Here is a 19792-nt window from a genome sequence, read left to right as displayed (position 1 = left end):
CTTTCCAAAGCAATGCTTCCATTTATCTTTATTTTTAGCAGGATACAATTTCAGAGAGAGAAATCTGTAGGTTTTGACAGTTTATGTATAGAATGTCCAAATCTTTGTTAATTAAAACACAATGAACTGGGATTACGATTGCTGGTTGTTGTTTTTTTATAATAGCCTTTTCCAACCTGGTGTTTAGCAAAAATGAATGAGAGAAACCTAATTCCTATCCAGTTGGGCTGGTAACTGGGGATGATGGAATTCAGTTGGAGAACTGAGATGGACAGCTATAGAAATGGAAAAAAATAAAATAAATGGAAAGTTCTTTTTCAATGAGAGGTTGTGGATGCACGACTTAAAACCATGACTCCCTCCCTCTCTGAAACACAGATTCTGTGTTTGCAAGGCCAAATATATTTGCAACTAAAGAAGAATGAAGTTTGCTATTGAATAAATAGCTCTGCTGAGTGTAAAATAACCAAGCTCAGTTTTGATTCTTTTTAAAAGAATCAGGATTTGTTTTTATTAAACAATCAGGATTTATTTTTATTTTACATAAATATTTTTATTTTATTTACTATTATTATGTCTGGATCATCTATACTGAAAGTTACCATCTAAGACTGGTGAAAACTAAGGACTTAAGAATGATTAAGGTAGCATCTAAGAATATAGCCAGTGTTAAGCAGGATTTTTTTTAAAAAAAATTAGGATGTTCAAGTCTGAACAATTATTATTCATTTTAAATTATTATTATTTCAATCTATTTTTACTAAATTAGGTATCCAAGAGAATCAACTACAACAGTGATGTGAGAGTTTCCTGTTGCCTGGAGCCTGATAAGGTACACTTATATATTTTTCATACTTTATAAAGTATATTTTACACTTTAATGCTATCAGTTTGCTGGTTTCTTTTTAACCATCACCAACCCACCCACCCGTTTTACCCATGCGCATTCAGGAGTTGCGGTTTCTACTAATACAGAGATGTACGTATAGTATTGAATTTTTGTGGATTTATGCTACAAAAGAAAAGCAGAGAGAGGAACTTTGCATGCAAGGAACATTTATTTCTCAAGGGAGTTTTTGATCCCCAGATCAATCTGTAGAACCTATAGGTTAATCTGTCTGCCTGCATGCTCTACCCAAGGCTGAAAACCAGATGCAGTGTTGTTGTTGCTGTTATCTCTTCCTCTTCCTCTTCTAGAAGGAAAAAATTGGCAGGCTCAGTGTAAAAACACAAAAGGAGAGAAACAGAGATGTCTCTTTCTCCATCTCCTCTACTATATGATTTTACTCGGATTTTTACGGTCCATTTTCTGTTTTTCTTTAAATAAATAGTTATGTGGCTTGCTGGGCTGCTGGTTATCAGATTGTTGGTACTCAGGAAGAAGCACACATGCATACTTTATTCTTAAATTTTATTTCTGTTATTTATTTATTATGTTTTTTTTATGTTTAGTATCCTATATGTCAGTGGTGGCGAACCTATGGCCCCAGTCCTAGGCCTTCAGCTGGGTTTTATAAAACCTTTTTGCTTTAGGCCTCCTCCACCATGTACAAAAAAAAAAAAAGGTTCAATCAATCAGTCAATTTCAACTTCTCGCGGAAAAAAAAAGATCTTGCAAAGTTGGAATTTTTAGTCCCACCCAGTCTGCTGTTATCATCGCAGCCACGCCCACCCAATGTGCCACACCCACCTAATGTGTCACACCCACCCAATGGGCCATGCCCATCCAATGGGCCACACCCACCCGGCACCCGACGATGCATAAGTGGGTTTTGGGTTGCAGTTTGGGCACTCAGTCTCTAAAAGGTTCTCCATCACTGCTATATGTGATATAAATATCCTATATCTTAATTGTTAAATCTTTTTTAATGTTTAATGATGGGGGGTCAGAAGGAACTAGATGCATATCTTTAAAATTAAAGAGTCTATAGCTCCTTCCAGTACTTTCCCCTTCACCTTTGTTACCGTACCTTCTCTGTTCCATTCAAAAAGATCCACATAAGCCTGTAAATGTTTAAAATATTGAATTCATTTTTTAAGGCAAGCAGTCTAAAGTGTTCTCACCAGCTGATCTCACCCAATTTCAAAACACTAAGTAAGATCAGGCTGATTAGTACGTGGAAAGGAGACCCCTAGAAAATTCCAAAACCATTACCAAGATTGAGAAATCAAAAAAGGACATTCCAGAGGAAGACAATAGTGTGCCTTTTCTTCATTATCCTAGACCAGGGGTTGGCAACCTTGGCTCTTTTATGACTCGTGGACTTCAACTCCCAGAATTTCTGAGCCATCATGGCTCGGTTTGGAAACCTCTCCCTTTCCCCTTAGCATGGCTGGGTCAGGAATTCTGGGAGTTGACGTTCACGAGTCATAAAAGAGCCAAGGTTGCCAACCCCTGTCCTAGACAAACAGAGGAGAGGAGAGGAGAGAGAGAAGAGGGGGGAGAGGAGAGAAGAGGAGAGGAGAGAGAGAAAGGGGGGAGGGGAGAGGAGAGGAGAAGAGAAGGCAGACCAAGGGGGGAGGGGATGGATTTCCATTGCTTCCTGACAGATTCCCTCAAAGAAACTCAATGGGGAAACTGGCAGATAATCTCCTGCTCCCACAGCTTTTTTTTCCCCCTGCCTGTGGTTTTTCTGTTTCTGCATTTAGGTAAGGAAATATCTGAGAAAAGATGACCCAACAGGGCAACGGGTTTTCTAGTCAAATGTATAAGCATTGAATCTGGGAATGCAGAAGATCTTATTTTTGCCCTAACTGATCTTTTTTTTTCCCCTCATATTATATTATTTATTGTTTTTCCTCACCCAAACCCATACATTTCTCCAATGTCTCAGAAAGAGAGGAATCCTTAGCACTAAGAGCCCCCCCCCCCAAAGTTTCCCTCCCGAAAGGGATCCTTTTGAAGACAAGGGGCCAAGGCATCGTGCTTCCTCCTTTGAGAGCAGATTTAGCAATTGCTGACCGACAAGCGTTGCCAAAGAGGTTCCAGCAAAAATTCGTGTAACTTGAAAACAAACAGATATTGGACCTGGGACGTGTTAATGAACGTGCACAGAAAGGTTCAGATTGTGCTGACCCTTATGGTAATGTTTCATATAAGGTTATTGTTGGGAGAGAAATCAAATTTCAGCCTCGAATCTGATTGACAGGTGGAAACAGGGGAGAGACACATCAGGTCAGGTGGGGAATTTGAGAAAGAGAACGACAAGTGGGGGAAGTTGCAATCTAATATTAGGAATAATAAACCAAGATATGAAAACTCCAGTTCTTATACTCCCGGGGCTTTTATAGGTAAAATTCCCCATCTTGAACTTCTCCAACCAGAATGACTTTTTTTTTAAAAAAGGGAATTTTTAGATCACGTAGCTGATACTTTAGATTTTTTTCGGGGGGGGAGGATCAATTTCAGCTGTTATTGTGATGTGATAAAAGATGAAGAAAGTAATTAAAAAAATAGATTTGTTTTCTTTTAGTTCGAAAATATTATTGGCACAAAACCAGTCATTCATGTTTTACGGAAAAGGGCTACATCAAACATAATAATGAATGATCACATAGGTTGCCATGTAGGGAAAAGATTAGAGCAATGCGAGTATTCGGTTTTAAGATTTGATTTAAAGATGATATTGAATTTCTAAATTAAGGATTAAAATGGAAAGGATGGCTTGAATTATTATCAGATACAGGTGGTTTTTAACTTAGGGGAGACATGATAGCAGTCTTCCAGTATCTGAGGGGCTGCCACAAGGCAGAGGGGGCCAGGCTGTTCACCAAAGCACCAGAGGGAAGGACGAGAAACAACGGTTGGAAACTGATCAAAGAAAGAAGCAACCTGGAATTAAGGAGAAACTTTGTGACAGTGAGGACAATCAACCAGCTTGCCACCAGAAATCATGGGTGCTCCATCACTGGAGATTTTAAAGAAAAGACTAGACAATCACCTGTCTGAGATGGAGTAGTTTCTCCTGCTTGAGCAGGGGGCTGGACTAGATTACCTCCAGGGTGCCTTCCAGCTCTATTCTACTCTATTTATGGCCATTTCTTTAAAAAATCGTTTGAAGTTACAATGGCCCTAAAAAAAAAGTGACTTACAACCAATCCTTTTACTTACTGCTGTAGTGTTCCCTTGGACACGTGATCAAAATTTGTACATTTGGCAACCAGCAACATCCTGGGGTGATGTAATCATCCTTTGTGATCTTCCCAGTGGGCTTCTCATAAACACAGTCAATGGGGAAGCCAAGTTCACTTAATGATAGTGTGATTCGCTTAACAACACGGCAAAGAGCTCCTAAAGCCAGACATGACAATGACTGCATTGCTTAGTAATCAAAGTTCTGTCTCAAGTTGTGATCCTAAATCAAGGACTATATGTTGAAATGAATACAGTGTGACCAGACCAATCTCTGTATCTCTCTTACATTCATGCATACACATATTGTTAATCCATAATGCAATAGCTTTGCCCAGTTAAGACAGTTGTATATCTTGGTGCATTTGACTCAGAGCAACACTTTAGATCACACTGGGTTGGATTCTGATAAGTTAGTAAATACAGTATGCATTCTGTTCTTTCCACCTCATTCCTATCTTTGATGTATGTACTGGGTTGCACTAAAAATTACAAAAATATCTTTCTTGGTTTTATTTTGATCAATTAGACACACAATTACATTGTTCAGATTAATCACCTTTTCTGGTTTTCTATTTAATTTTAGCTTGTAAATGGTATATGAAGAGTAGGAAAAAATTACAGTAGGTAACTAAATTGTCACCTAACATCTGGATTTCTTTTTTGAATAAACACTAATGCATAGTTTATCTTATAAATCAAAACGAGTTAATCACAGAGAACCTGCAGTGTACTAACTGGTAAAATCTGTTCGTGTTTATTCTCTTATCTTCACACTTAAATGACCTTGTAACTTTTAATATGTAATAAGGGTAATTTTTAACCAGCTTGATTAATGCTTAGATTCTTGGAAGAAAAAAACTTACAAGGAAGATTGTGTAAAAGTTGTGATAGATGAAAATCAAGGAAACTGTCAGTTATGGAGGGAAAACGTTATTTAATTGCACTTCAAACATGGGAAAATAATTTTTAGAATGTGTTGTAATCTGTTTTCTTTTAAAGAGGTTCTGGTGCCTGATTTTTAAAATGTGCAGATCTCCTTCCAACATAAAAATAATCATGACAAAATATATTATTTTAAAATAAAAAGATTGAGAATTCTTTCCTTCGTGCATTTATAGCTCTGTTTGTAAACTTCAGTTACTTTCCAAGTATAGAGTGCCATGAACAAGGCAAGTCTGCAGAAAAATATTGTGTTTAGGTCTTGTTTTTGTTAGTTATGAAGTTGTGTCCGAGCCATCGCAACCCAATGGACAACGTTCCTCCAGACCTTCCTGTCCTCTACCATCTTCTGGAGTCCATTTAAGCTCATGCCTATTGCTTCGGTGACTCCATCCAACCACTTCATTCTCTGTTGTCCCCTTTTTCTGTTGTGTAATTGTCTTTTAGATAGTTGTTGGGACACTTTAATATGATGATTAGAAAATCCAAACCAGTTTGTTACCATGCCTTCTGCAGTGTGCCTAGATTTGAACCCAACAGAGGTAAAAATTTAATTCATTTGTGCTTAATAAGGCCCAGACTTACTCATCATTTCGTGAAGATAAATCAAGAAAAATAATCTAACTTCCTGCAGTTTTCTGACCTAGATCCTGCTTGTTGTATCTTGGAATTAGATTTAAAAAAAATATTCAGAATTGGAAATCTTCAACATCTTACGTATGATATCCCCATATCTTGCAAGATATCAGGACTCTCACATCAAATTTGATGAGAGTTAAAGGAGGTCATTGATAACTCATGAGACAGAGACAGTGACCCTGTTTAATTAAAAATAAATCTTGTGGTGTTTTTGCCATTATGAGAGGCCAAGACATGGTGTCCGAATTTGGAAAAGTTGCTGATGTGACATCCAAGACCAGGATTACAGCTGAATTTGCCAAATTAAGCCAAGGTTTGTAAGCCAATAATAAAGTATAGATTAAGGCTAGTTTTTGCTTCTGACATATTTGCACAGAGTTAACCCCCTTAACTGGGTCAAGATGCTTTATCAAGGTTTTCAGGGCCCAACAGGTTTCCTTTGAATTCTTAAAAAACTATGAAGCTTGCAAGCAGCCTTTTTGTACAAGTTCTGTAGTAAATCTTTCAAAATTAAACTGCTGCCCTTATCCAGAAATGAAATGACTCCCATGTCAAGATAACAGGTGGTCTTCGCAGTTGTACTCCTGGCTCAACCTGGGCAAACAACAGCTCTGATTTCATCAGTCATAGATGGAGTTTTCTACGCAGAAGGCTTTTAAATCAACATGACCTCTCTCTTTCTCTATATAACATTTACTCTAACTTTAGGCAATGAGTTACTCCAGCTGACACAGTTAGGAAGGTAGTATCACTGCAGATGAGCTGTGATTGGCTTTCAGCGGTCACCCTGCTCAAAGGAAACAGTAATCTGGCAATGCCTTTCAGAGATATTCAAAGAATGAAGGTAAAACACTCTGACGTCCCATAGTCTCATAGTGGAAGGAGTTGTGCAAGGAAACCTCAGTTGTTTCTGTGATATTTTGTTCCTAGTAACAAAGAGAAGGACTAGAGGTGACAGGATAGCACTCTTTCAATATTTGAGGGCTGTCAGAAGAGGTGTGTGTGTGTGTGTGTGTGTTCAACCTGTTCTCCAAAGCATCTGAGAGCAGGACAAGAAGTAATGAATGGGAACTTATGAAGGAGAAATCCAGTCTAGATCTAATTAGAAATTTCCTGACAGTGAGAACAATTAACAAGGGAAGTGGTTTGCCTTCAGAAGTTGTGGGTGCTCCATTACTAAAGCTTTTCAAGAAGAGAGTGGACCGCCACTTGTCCAGAATGGTATAAGGACTCCTGCTCGAGCTGGTTGTTGATCTAAAAGACCTCCAAGCTCCTATTGTGTTATTCTGCATTTTTTGTGTGTGCTAGTGGGACAAGGTTGTATGCCAAATATAGGCTTGTCCACTACAGTGAGACTCATTCTAGGATGTAGGATTAGAACGCAATTTTGCATTCTAGAGTAACATATATGTCAGTGTTAAACACATACCACTCCAACTTTGAGGCAGAGGATTGAAAATTGTCAGTAGCATCAAACTATTTATCAAAAGTTAAGTGTAAATTTGAATGAAAGTTCTATGGCAGACATGTCAACACAAGGCCCGGGGGCCAGATGCGGTCCGCAAAGTGGTTTCATGTGGCCCGCAAAGCCATCCTGGAAACAGTGAGGGAACGGCCCCCGCTGCCTTGGCCCTGGCCCAGGCCGGCCGGGAGCCAATGTACAATTTTTGTGGTGGCCATCTATGCTGAAATGCATTCAGTCTTAGCTCCACAAAGCCACCTAGAAACAGTGAGGAACCAGCCCCTGCTGCGTCGGCCCCACCCCCTGGGTCATGCTGGGGAGGTGTCACCCTTTGTGAAGAATGAAGAAATGGACCATGCCTTGGCGCTTGCCCCCCGGTCCCACCCCCTTCTGCCAGAGACCCTCAGATCTGTCCCACTCCTGCCCAGGCCCCCACAGGCACCCTTGACGCAAACGATGTAGAGCTGGCCATGCCCACCCAGTAGGCCACACCCAATCCATCCCCGCCCACCCAGTAGTCCGCACCCACCCTGGCCACACCGAGAGCAACCGCAATGCTGATGCGGCCCTCAATGAAATTGAGTTTGACAACCCTGTTCTACGCCCTTGAAAACACTTTCCTCTTGATACGTACTGAACTCGTTGGCCAATGTTGACAGAGGTCAGGCTGTCTTTATCATTTTTTCCCTTTTCTTTTTTGAGCCAAACAGAAAAAAGAATCAATTTCTGTTGCAATATCCGTTTCTAAAGTACAAGCTGTTTTCATAAAGTCATAGAATCCTAAACGGGAACAGGCTGTTGCAGTTACCAAATCCATAGCTTGGCATGCTTCAGGAATCCCCATTAAAGCTTTTTGCCTAACTTCTTTATGAAGTTATACAGCAAGGTGTTGAATTGGTTTTAAGATAGTTTCCCTAGTCTTCATCTGAGAATCTGCTTTTTTTTTTTTTAACTTAAGGCCATTACCCAAAGCAATGAGGACAAGTTCTAGGTAGCCAAAGTCATTAGGTAGCCAAAGCACTTGAGTTTCAACCTCAGGATCTGGCCTTCTAAAGAGCAGTCTAGGACTGACCGGTTTGATCGCCTTGCAGTCCAGGGGACTCGCAGGAGTCTTCTCCAGCACTAGTTCAAAGGCTTCAATTCTTTGGCGCTCAGCCTTTCTTATGGTCCAACTTTCACAGCCATTGTAAATACATGCTGGTTACCAAGTGCCCAAATTTTGATCATCTGTCAGGTGCAAGAAGTGAGGGACCGGGATAGAGTTTAAAAGTACTACACGTTTATTTCATGCCACATATACAGTACACAGGAGTCTGAACTATTAATGGTCAAGGCAGATCGGTGCCAGATAAGAGTCAATTGTCTTCGAGGGGGGCTTGTGGGGGCATAGAGACTCCAATGGGTTGATCCGTTTGATCCTGCCCTTGGGCTCAGCCTGGCTGTCTCCTACATTATGTCACCTTAGGGATCTGCAGGGATAGAAGTGGGAAGACTAGTTGCAAGTCAAAGTTTTCAGTGCTGTTGTAACGTTGAATGATCACTAAATTAACGGTTGTAGTCAAGGACTATCTGTACTAACGGTATTGAAACATGCACAGAGACGCATATACAGGAAATGCCTCTGTGAACCAAGAATTGTGAATTTCCAGGAGAAATTCAACTGATGGTCACTAAAGGCAGTTGCAACTTTCGCAAAATGACTTGAGGTGGAAGACTTTCTGTTGCTCCTTTGCAGAAGCTAATGAAGAGTTGGCAAGAGCACCTTGCAGCTTAATCGCCAGTTGGCTGGGGAAAAAAGGAGGGGAGTTTTTTTTCTCTTCCACCCTGAAGGATCATTGTTTTTCTAAAATACAACAAAATGCCGCCGTACTTCTTTCATTCCAGATGCATTTAGTTACAGTCCTGTTTTTAAGCCATTGCTCTTGCAAGGCAGAAGGGATAGTCTCTTCCCGCAAGGTTGCAATCTAAAATGGGACAAGGCAAAAAGAAAAAGAGGTGGGGGAGGGCAAAGGAAAGCAAGCCCACTTGTTTGCCGATGTTATCTAGATTTTACTATAGGCATGCCAGGTTATTCAGAAATGATTGGTTAATTTCACTAACTGCAATAGTTACAGCTGAATGGGAAAATGACCTCCTAGTCACTGGGCTGTCAGTTAGGTGGTGTGCACTTATTGCGTAGGCACTACCACTCACATGTGAAGCCTTGTAGTGGCAAGAATCATCCTTTTATACATTTACAAAGTTTTGTATTGTTATAAAGTTTGCTCACACTTGTGTTGATCTTGTGAAGACACTCCCGCCCCAAGTTGTTTATTTAGATTACAAAGTTTACAATGTATTTGTTTCAGATTTCAGCTGTGTTTATTTTCCACACTCTGTACCTACGGCGATACATTTAATATATCAATGTTAGTGTACTAGTATTACTAGTAATAATAATAATTACGATGATCTGAATTTGTGGTGCAGTTTGTGGTCTTGGTGGTGCAAGAATTAGAATATATTTATTTTACATATTTGTATATGCAAGTATGCTTATATATAGCATATATGTATACACGAACATATTTCCACATAAGTGAAACAGACTCACATACATTCTGCTTTTTTCTGTTGAAGGAAGCCTTCAAATGTTTCAAATGCTCAGATTTTAAGAAGAGACAGTGTTGTGTGTACTTAATTTATGGGAATCATAAGAGCCAATTCTAATATACAGATTTACTGTCAAGTGTCTCTCTATGGAGGTGAAGTAGCAAAAAAAAAAATCCTGTATTTTTTTGATACAAGCTTGAATTTCAGAATTAATAAACCCACTACTGTAATCTCTGCCACTCCTTAAAATTATGCAGTGTTTAAATAAGAGGGTTTTTTTTTAAAAAATGTAATGTTTGGTTAGTTCAAGTCCCACTTTTGTAGAATACTACCAAAGATAAGGATTAAAAAAAATGAAGATATTTTTCTGTGTTCAGATGTAACCCTAACCCTTTTGCAATCAAAATCAGAATGGATTTGTAAGGATTTATATTCAATCCCAAATTTAGCATTCATGGATTAAATCTCTTTATGGACCCCAGTAAATTGTTGGGCTAATTTTCAGCTTCAAATCCTCACCTAGGAAGATTCTCCATCTTGACTCAGTTCTCTTTTTGCTTAGAATTCTCTTCCCTCCCCGAGGCAGTCCATTTAGAAAGGAATGTTTATGAGAAGCGCCTGTCAGATGGCATTTTTACAGGTGTTTCAACCCAAAGGTGAAATATAAAGGCATGCCTTCCCCACATAGGGCTGTTGCTACATGAAAAAGTCCTTCCCTTCTTAGCTTGATAAATAATTTTACTGGCTAGAATCTGCTGGATTTTTATGTTGGCTGTCTGTTTTTACTCACTGCAATAAATTCCAGCACTTGGTGGGCTCAGAAACTCAAAAAATGTAGCAGCTTCTCTTTCAAGTGAGTTGTTGCCTAAAACATTCTGTTTTTTTTTATTTTCATTTTTAGCTCACCACTTAAGTTGAGGTTTGTATACAGGAGGTGGGATTGGTGCATTAGAATGAAGTACTTTGGATCGCAGATGGCTGGAAAAATACAGTCACCTTGAAAAGTTCTCAGCTGTAAAAAGCGAGATCCCCTCAGGTAGAATTCTAACAATTCAAGATAGAGATTCTAAGTTTGCAGAAAGTATCTGCAGCATTGGCCAAAACGATGCCTTTTTCATGAGCACACCAAGGATCTCAAATACCATGTTATAATTCTGTTATCTTAGCAAATGTGGTGTACACTATAGACACACCTCAACTATATATGCCTGTGGAAGAAGGAGTGTTATGTATGTTTGCTGCTTTGAGTTACTTATAAAGTAATAAAGGTGGGGAAACAGATAGATCGACAGACAGACAGACAGACAGACAGACAGATAGATAGATAATGTTTTAAAGGATTTTTCAGCAGCTGGATAATTCCACCTTGTAATGTGCTACAAACTGAAACATTTGGTTTTTATATTAGCATATCTGGTTTGGTATATATAAGCATATGTTTGGTATATATAAGCAAACGTTTGTAAACACGGATGCACAGAAGAGAGAAATGTTACAAATTACTTCCAGTTTTCAAAATGAACTGTGCATGTAACTAAACGATTGTAGCAAATACATTCATATACCAAGAACCCATTTATATTATCATGAATTACTGGTAGACCCTCTACTAGTAATGGACAATCCGAGCGTTGTGCTGTTCTGTTCTTGTTCTTTTTATTTAGTTAAAAGATTTATATGACCATCTATTTTATGCAACATAACCATGGGTGGCTCACAAATGATAAAAACCATAAAAATGTAAAAACTTAACATCGTTGCTTCCAAACATACCACAATACCACACGTCTAGAAAAAAAAACTATACTGGATTTTAGCCTCATTTTAGCCCCAACACTTATGACATTCCCCCCCCCCATTTTGACCTAATCTCTCTGGAGCTCATCAGTTGTCACCTACTATAAGGCTAAGCTGGCATTGGTGAGGCTCCAATGAAATATTTCCAGGAATTCAAAAAGGACATCAATTGTTGCCAAATCAGAGAAGCAATATTGAGTTTCAACTGTACTCCTACTAATGCAGGGATCTTCAAACTTGGCCCTTTTATGATTTGTGGACTTCAACGCCCAGAATTCCTTGTGCTGGCTGAGGAATTCTGGGAGTTGAAGTCCACATGTCATAAAAGGGCCAAGTTTGAAGACCCTTGTCCTAATGTCTCTCATTCTTCATGATTTACCTTATTTTCTTCCTTGCTTGCCAGAGGTTTATGTTTTTTCTTTCCTTTTTTCTTTGTTGCATGCCAGGTTCCTAACCCTTTTTTCCAGTTAAGCTTCTTAACTTTTTTTTTTCCAATTAGGGTTGGGAAAACATGTTACTATTTGCTAATTCTCTGTTGTTCACAGCACTGTTAAAGGCACACGGGTAGCGGATGGTTATAAATTAGCAATCCTGTAAACTTTCATTTGTTTTCAAGATAGCCCATTAGGTACCAGTTTACAAACCACACGTGTCATTTAACTGACAAAACAGTTTCCTTTTTATCATTAGTTTACTTGCTCATACCTTGGAAAGAAAACCAGCAATTCCTGTGTTTATAAAAAGATAGGCTTTACCAATCAAATAAGGACAGTGATAAATCAGAATGAGATTCCAAGAAGTAGGAGTTCTGGTTTGCAAATTTGGAAGGCCCAAATAAATGTAACATGCTCACCTAAGCAATAACCAACTTTATTAAATAAGACATTTAGGGGCCTCAAATCCAAACTGCATTTCTATACTAAAACATTTTTTTTTTTTACACAATAGCTTTTGGAAGTTAGGCCAAGGACACCAAGTAGCAAGTGGTCAATATTCTAAATGTTTCCTAAATAGCTTGGTGCAGTACTGTATATTGACAGCAGAAACGAGAATGATTGATAAAAGGACAGGAGATATGAGCAGATATATGCACAAGTAAATATAGTTTGCGTACATATAAACACAAATCAGGGATGTCTGTAGGAGGACAAAAAGATGGCAACACACTCAAAAAAAGAAGCAGAATTTCTGTCTCAGTGGTACTGATGTCATCTTAGTTTGTGACCACACACTGATATAAATGCATATCCATACATATTACTTGCCTATCTGCATATGTGTACACGCACACACACACACACACAGAGAGCACTGCAAAGAACAAGAACAGTTTTCTGGTTGATCACTGTTCATGAAACAAACTGAACCTTCAACTAAAATCCAGAGACTGCTTTCATATAACATGCTGGGCCCAAACCCATCAGCTATATTATGGCACTGGCTTGATCAATGGGATATACTAAGGCTGAATTCCCACAAAACCTGCCATCACAGTCTCCCTAGCCCATTTAGGATTGACATTACCTGTTATGCAAAAACAGCATTCTCCCTCTTGGGAGAATCACACTTCTCTAGGTCTTTTTGCTCTGGGAGATTAGACATTACAAAACTGAAGAATCCCTGTTAAAATCAGAACTCTGGGTGTGAGTTTCATTCCTATTAGGGCTAGAAATTTGGTTTTGTTTCTCAAAGAAATAGAATAGACCATCTGATTATAATGAACGGGAAAAATATTGTCCTTTTTTGAAAGCAATTCATTTGCTTTCCTGGATGATTAATGAATTAAAGATAGAGTATATTTATTTTATAGCCTGATTATCTTTGTGCAATAAATCTAAACACTAGTATCTGCCAATACTGGAAAACTAGCCTATTTTTCCTCTTTTTAAAAAGCACTGCAAGCTAAGCTGGACTTCTTATCTCTCCAGTTTTTAAGAAAATAAGATATATTTTTGGCATCATATTATCAGGCTTCTTGAAATCCAAACCAAAAAGGAAATAAATTAGTCGGAGAACTAGCAGAAAACGGTTATACAGAAGTTTTTACTTTTGCTCCGTTTGCAAAAGGAAGAGCTAATGATTGAAATCTTGTGGAAATACGCAACAATAGAATGTATGTATGTGTATTTATACACACATGTACACACAGACCTGGAGGAAATCAGGTGGAGCGAATAGGTTTATGCTCTACTTGAGTTCCTCCAATATATTTATTCTCCACTTGATTTCTTTCAATTTTTAAAACCTTTAACATGGGATTAGCTAAGGAAGAATGAGGTCTGTTTGAATGTTTCCTACAGTTGTGCAGTGTATTGGAGTTGATGTTGTTGTGACACAAATTTCCAATGTCTTTTTGCAAGGAGATTTCATGCCATCCAATGGAATTGTGTGGAACATTGTGTGAATAATTGCATTTACAGACAGAAGGAAAGTGGATTTAGAGTGCAAAACGCTTGATCATTATTAAGCATTTCAGTTCCAGGAGACTTTATCTGTGAAATTTGTTCAGCTTCCTAGGTTAGCCTAGACTAAACTTTGGGGTTTCTTGGATAATAATAATAATCCTGTGGTTGTCAACTGTCCCATTCAATCACCTAGCAAAGAAAACCATGATGGTGTTTTTTAACCAAGACTGAAAATCATCTCCTCCTCCTCCTCTCCTTCCCCCCCCCCAAAGTTGGTTAGCTACAATCCTCCATTGAGGATAAATGAAATCTTTCTTGAAATCAAGCTGAATTTGAGGTCTACTTAGATGCACTGAAGTTGTTTTCTTGGCAACAATGTAGAGGTGGGTTACTATTGCTTTCTTAGAATATATCTGTGCTGGTGGTATTCACTGTGATATTTATCAGGCCTGACCCAGCTTAGCTTTAAGATCAACCAAGGTGGATCTGGTACAATCACCTGCCAAGAGGCCAGAGACCAACAGAAAAATCCCTATCTGGACACTGCAAACTTGGTTTTCTGAAACAGAATTCATAAGAAGGCTGTCTTTATAGTTTTGGTATAAATACCTTCCTGACCCTATTTTCCCCACAACTACAACCCTGAGAGGTGGCCTGGGCTGAGAGAGAGTGACTGCCTTAAAGTCTCCCCATTGGCTTTCCTGGCTAAGGTGGGACTCTTCCTTTCTAGCCTGGTGCCTTAACCACTAGACTTTCTCTCTCTTAATGCTCGCTATTCTCTGGGGAGTGGGATAAGGTGCATTCATAAAAGTTTTAACTCTGTAACATTAAGAACTTAAGATCATATAACTGGAAGCCACCCAGTTTGCAGAAGTCTTCAGTAAACCATAATATGGTTTGTTTAGTTTGGCTTGTTGTGCTAGGTGAAATCAGCCAGGGTGATTGATTTTAAAAAAACAACAACACAAGGTTAAACCATGGCTTAGCAGGATGCATGAATCAGTTCCACATCTTCCACTTTAATCAACCCACAAGCATGTCCATACTAGCATTCTCTGCCAGTTATGAAATTAGTGAAGTAGGGTTTTCCAGGAAACTTTGAATTGTAATTTTTGGAAGGAAGTAGCTGTGAAAATCAGGATGACTTGCATGTGTTACATTTTTTTAGACCGTTTTTCAAAGGAGGGTTTAGGAGAAATGCTTTTTGATCAATGTTGTGAATGAAATTCGGAAAGAGTACTGGTTGAAAACAAACTGCCATAGTTGTCCAATGTATCCCTTTCCAAATGATGAATAGGAATGCTCTTCTGGAAAAAATTAAGCAGTGGGACACCTTCCAGAAAAAAAATCTTTGGGTTGAAAAATTTCCCGCACTGTTTGCCTCTTGGTGTGTGCGTTATAACTAGTTGTGACATGTCTATATTGGATTAGCCTGATTGAGATTTCCAGATGTTCCATAACCCTATCGTGTTTATGGCACTGATTAGCCGCTTTTAATTGCACAGGTAGTCCTTGAGATGCAGACATTTATTTAGTGGCCATTCAAAAGTTACAATGGCACTGAAAAAAGTGTCTTATGACTATTTTTTACACTTACCACCATGGCAGCAGCAACTGGGTCAGGTTGAAATATTCCATAGTCATCTGATCACCTTTAGTGACCTTCTGACAAGCAAAGTCAATGAAGAAGCCATATTACTAAGTTAACAACTGCCATGGAACGAAAGGTCATAAAATGGGGCACAACTCACTTAACAACTGTCTCACTTAGCAACAGAAATTTTGGGCTCAGTTGTGGTTGCAAGTTGAAGATTACCTGTATGTACTTTCCAGAGCTCATCATGAACTGGGCTTATGTCAACACATAAGCTCTCCTGCTCTAGAATAGGAATAGAATAGAATAGAATAGAATAGAATAGAATAGAATAGAATAGAATAGAATAGAATAGAATAGAATAGAATAGAATAGAATAGAATCTTGGAGGTCTTCTAGTCCTCCTTAAGCAGGAAAACCTATATCAAATCAGACAGGTGATTGTCTAATCTCTTCTTAAAAATCTCCAGTGATGGAGCACCCACGATTTCTGGGGGTAAGCTGTTCCACTGGTTGATTGTCCTCACTGTCACTGTTAAGTTTCTCCTTAATTCCAGGTGGCTTCTCTCCTTGATCAGTTTCCAACCATTATTTCTTGTCCTTCCCTCTGGTGCTCTGGTGAACAACCTGGCCACTTCTGCCTCATGGCAGCCCCTCAGATACTGGAACACTGCTATCATGTCTCCCCTATTTCTTCTTTTCTTTAGATAAGCCAAACCTAAGTCCCGTAACTGTTCTTCGTATATTTAGGCACTCTTTTACAAATCCAAGCAGTGTCATAGGAAAAGCTACATCCTTTAGCAGACGATTGCTACACCCATAACTAGCATTGCTTTTTGAGATCCACAGACATTACATATTGGCAAGCACCCCCTAAATTTTGCTACGGCATTTTTTGTATCTTTTTTCCATCTGCACCCTGTTTTCTACTGATTTAAAAAGTAAGAAGAAGAGGCCTTTTTGGATAATTAAGTTAGGTTTATAATATATCTCAGTGATTTCAAGTTGAGAAATGTTAGTCTGTATACTCCAGTCTGAATGGTTCCTTTATAGCATGGAGTTGTGTTCTTGAATTCTCTGCCCCCAGTGGTGTTAGTAACCAGTCATTTGGATCATTTTAAAGAGTGAACCAATTCATGGAGAATTAGGCTATCGGTAGCTATTAGCCTTGATGGTCATCTACAACTTCCTGTATTACCAAAAAATTTAGCCAAAATAACAGGTGTTGAAGAGTATCAGCAGAAGAAGACAATTGCTCTGTTATCCATGCCTGTAAGTTTCATGAATGAACTTAACTGGACATTGAGATACGGTGTGACAGATTTTATGTGTCCTTGGAGTATACAGTATAATAGGTAGTCTTTGTATCACACCTATTCATTTATTTACATGTCCACTGGAGTAATGATGAGTCCATCAGCTACTCAATGCTTGAATTTTTCCAGCCCTTTAGGAAGGAGATTATGATTAAGGAAAAGATAGTATTTGCAACTCAAGCTAAGAAAAATCTAGTATCTCTGTGTGCTTTAAAGTTTTTTTTCCCTTTCCTCTCAATAGTAACTGCAGAGAAAATGTGGGCAATTTCCTTATTTTTAAACATGTTCTCTTGGATTTAAATTTCTGGATTGCTTGTCTCTTGGCTGTTTTTCTTCTTCAAGCTGTGTTAAGCCATTAAGATTCAAAGGATAAGTGTTTCTTTTTCATTTTTTTTTTTCAAATATGAATTATTTCTTTCAGAAATGACACTATTTGGCACAATCAAGCACCGAAGAAAAAGAAGTAAAATCACTACAGATTCTTTAGACAGCTTTCAAGAGGCAGCGTATTCATTTCTTCAGAGTTTTGAAATGCAATTGATTGGGCTTTTATTTTCCACTAGAAAACCATGTCTATATTCAGATAGACATATTTGAAAGTAATGCTTCTGGTTCTTAAATAGTACCCTGCTTAACATCCTGATTCAGTCTTCCCACCATTTTAATTAGGGTTCAGCTACTCATTCTCACTAGAAACTACATTAAAGCTAATTTCTTTATGATGTCAAATCAAAGAAATAATAGTGAGATTCTCCCTCCCCCCCCCCCTCTCTCTCTCTCTCACACACACACAGTGTTTTTTCAGCCAGCTTCCTTATTTGGGGTAGATTTTAATGTATAGTTCCCTGTAACAGCTATAACGGAGAAACTAAGATGTCACTTTTCATTAATAGATCATTATCATCAACCCTTAGGTCTGCAGACCTAACATTACATTGCTGTCACCTCCAATAGTTCTTTCATGAGAACAGGTATGGATGATTTACATGACACAAAACAAGGGCTTAATTTCTCAAATTTGAAATGCTTTCATTATAATAATCTGCTCCTCCCAAAATTGCAGACTGATTCAAAAAAATGTTATTGCAGTCCTTCTCTATCAAAAGATTAGCTCATCATTTTGCCATTTCACACATAACACTGTTTTTTTTTCCCCCTTGGTTTGATATGTTTCTTTCTTTATCTTAGCTGAAGGGACCTTTTCTGAGCACTCTTGGGAAAAAAAATTAAAAAGCCAGCAAGTTTTTAAAAACTTTTTGAAATATATAGAAATATATAGTTATGAATGTGTGATAATGTTAATTAACACTTCTGGAGAAATGCAAACTTTTTTGCCATAGTTTTTTATCTGTGCTTTCAAATAGAGAGAGGTGGGGAGAAAGGTATACATCAAAATAATGTAATTCTGAATGGAAAGGATGCTGTTATGTTTGAGTGTGAATGAACACAACGGAACCACTTCCGCCAAATTTACGTATTGAACAGGCTTCCTGCTAAACTCCATTGTGTATGATTATAACATTAGCCAAAATGAAATGTCAGTTTACATTTTTAAAATAAGCATATATAAATAAATAAATACTCAAAAACTCAGTATTCTCCCACCCAAACACTCAATGTTGACAGCTTAGGTGATGTTTTTGTGGTATTTCCATTGACTTGTATACTGCACAGAAAGGGGGCTGAGAAAATATGTACAGATCCCTCATATCTTGGACATAAACTGTTTAAACCTCTCCACTCAGGACACCTCTATAGGGCATTGCATGCCAAAACAACTAGATACAAAGATGTCTAGTTGTTTCTCTTGTGCCATCACTCTGCTGAACACCTAATTACCACCACATAAGACCTCTATTCTATTCTATTCTATTCTATTCTATTCTATTCTATTCTATTCTATTCTATTCTATTCTATTCTATTTATCCATGTTGTATGGCTGTAGTATTATTATTATCCTTCCCATCTTCCTTAGTGCCCCCTCCTATTGTTGTCATTATTATGACTATTATTACTTTGTTGTTTTGCACATAAACTGAGAACTTATACGCTGGAGACAAATTCCTTTGTGTCCAATCACACTTGGCCAATAAAGTGTTCTGTTCTATTCTAAATGATGGTGTTCTTTTGAAGCTTTATTTTTTTAAAAAAAAAATATGGAATCATCTTATAGCCCCAAAGGTTGCTTATCATAAAATTTTCTCTGCATGGATTTCCTGGGAAGAAAATGGGCAATGGAGTACTGGATATGTTTATATATCTCTAAATTTGTTGGAGATTGCTTGATTGTCTTGCTGATTACAATTTGACAGGGAGGTGGCTGCTCATTTCCTTGATTATGGAAGAATCTGCAGATGCTTTGTGCACGTAACCTTTAGGATTAAGTATGAAAAATGGCCATAGATCACTTTTTACAGTGCTGTTGTAACTTGAGCAGCCAGTATACGAATTGTTGTAAGTTGAGGACTACCTGTAATAAGTTTTGAAAAGTATTGGGGGGAAGGGTAATTAATTTGCAACTTTAAAAACAAAGGAAGTTGGACTGGTTGTTGAGGCACTGAATCAAAGTATTGCTACCTGAAAGATAAGAATTGAGGTAATTGGTGGATCTGGGAATGAGTCCAAAAATGGCTAGTGCCAAGGAGAGTTTTTTTTTTCTTCCAATAACTTCAGTGGACTTTGAATTAGGCCTTGATTTCTGAGTCATTGCCGTTGGGAACGAGGGGACTGTGCTGCAATCTAGTGGACTTACGTTGGAGGTGAGCCATGATCTGTCTTACACAACAGTTCCATGTGCAAAGCCTGCCTCCCAGCTGTTTGTCTTCGGTGAGAAGAGACAGAGAAACAAAAATGTGACCACGGAAATTTTAGTAGTAGCATCTAAAGAGCTGCAACAGCAGATGGGCCATTGC

At 38.3% G+C, this 19792-nt stretch overlaps 1 protein-coding gene across 3 annotated transcripts in view; it reads left to right on the top strand.

Moving 5' to 3' along the window:
- MAF (MAF bZIP transcription factor) overlaps positions 1-19792 on the top strand; it is a 170017-nt gene that overhangs the window by 16451 nt on the left and 133774 nt on the right. For 2 of the 3 annotated variants that reach the window (XM_039327481.1, XM_039327482.1), the window contains exon 2: positions 770-832. In XM_039327481.1, coding sequence (XP_039183415.1) covers positions 770-803 — 34 coding nt within the window. In that variant the 3' untranslated portion in view covers positions 804-832. Of the gene's footprint in view, positions 1-769; positions 833-17300; positions 17324-19792 lie in introns of those variants that run through there. The other variant, XM_039327483.1, reaches the window with a different exon arrangement.

Source organism: Crotalus tigris, unplaced genomic scaffold (assembly GCF_016545835.1).
Source record: "Crotalus tigris isolate CLP2741 ecotype Arizona unplaced genomic scaffold, ASM1654583v1 scf7180000024362.2655971311:6658466, whole genome shotgun sequence".
Taxonomy (NCBI): Eukaryota; Metazoa; Chordata; class Lepidosauria; order Squamata; family Viperidae; genus Crotalus; species Crotalus tigris.
This window is presented reverse-complemented; position numbering and strand designations above follow the sequence as displayed.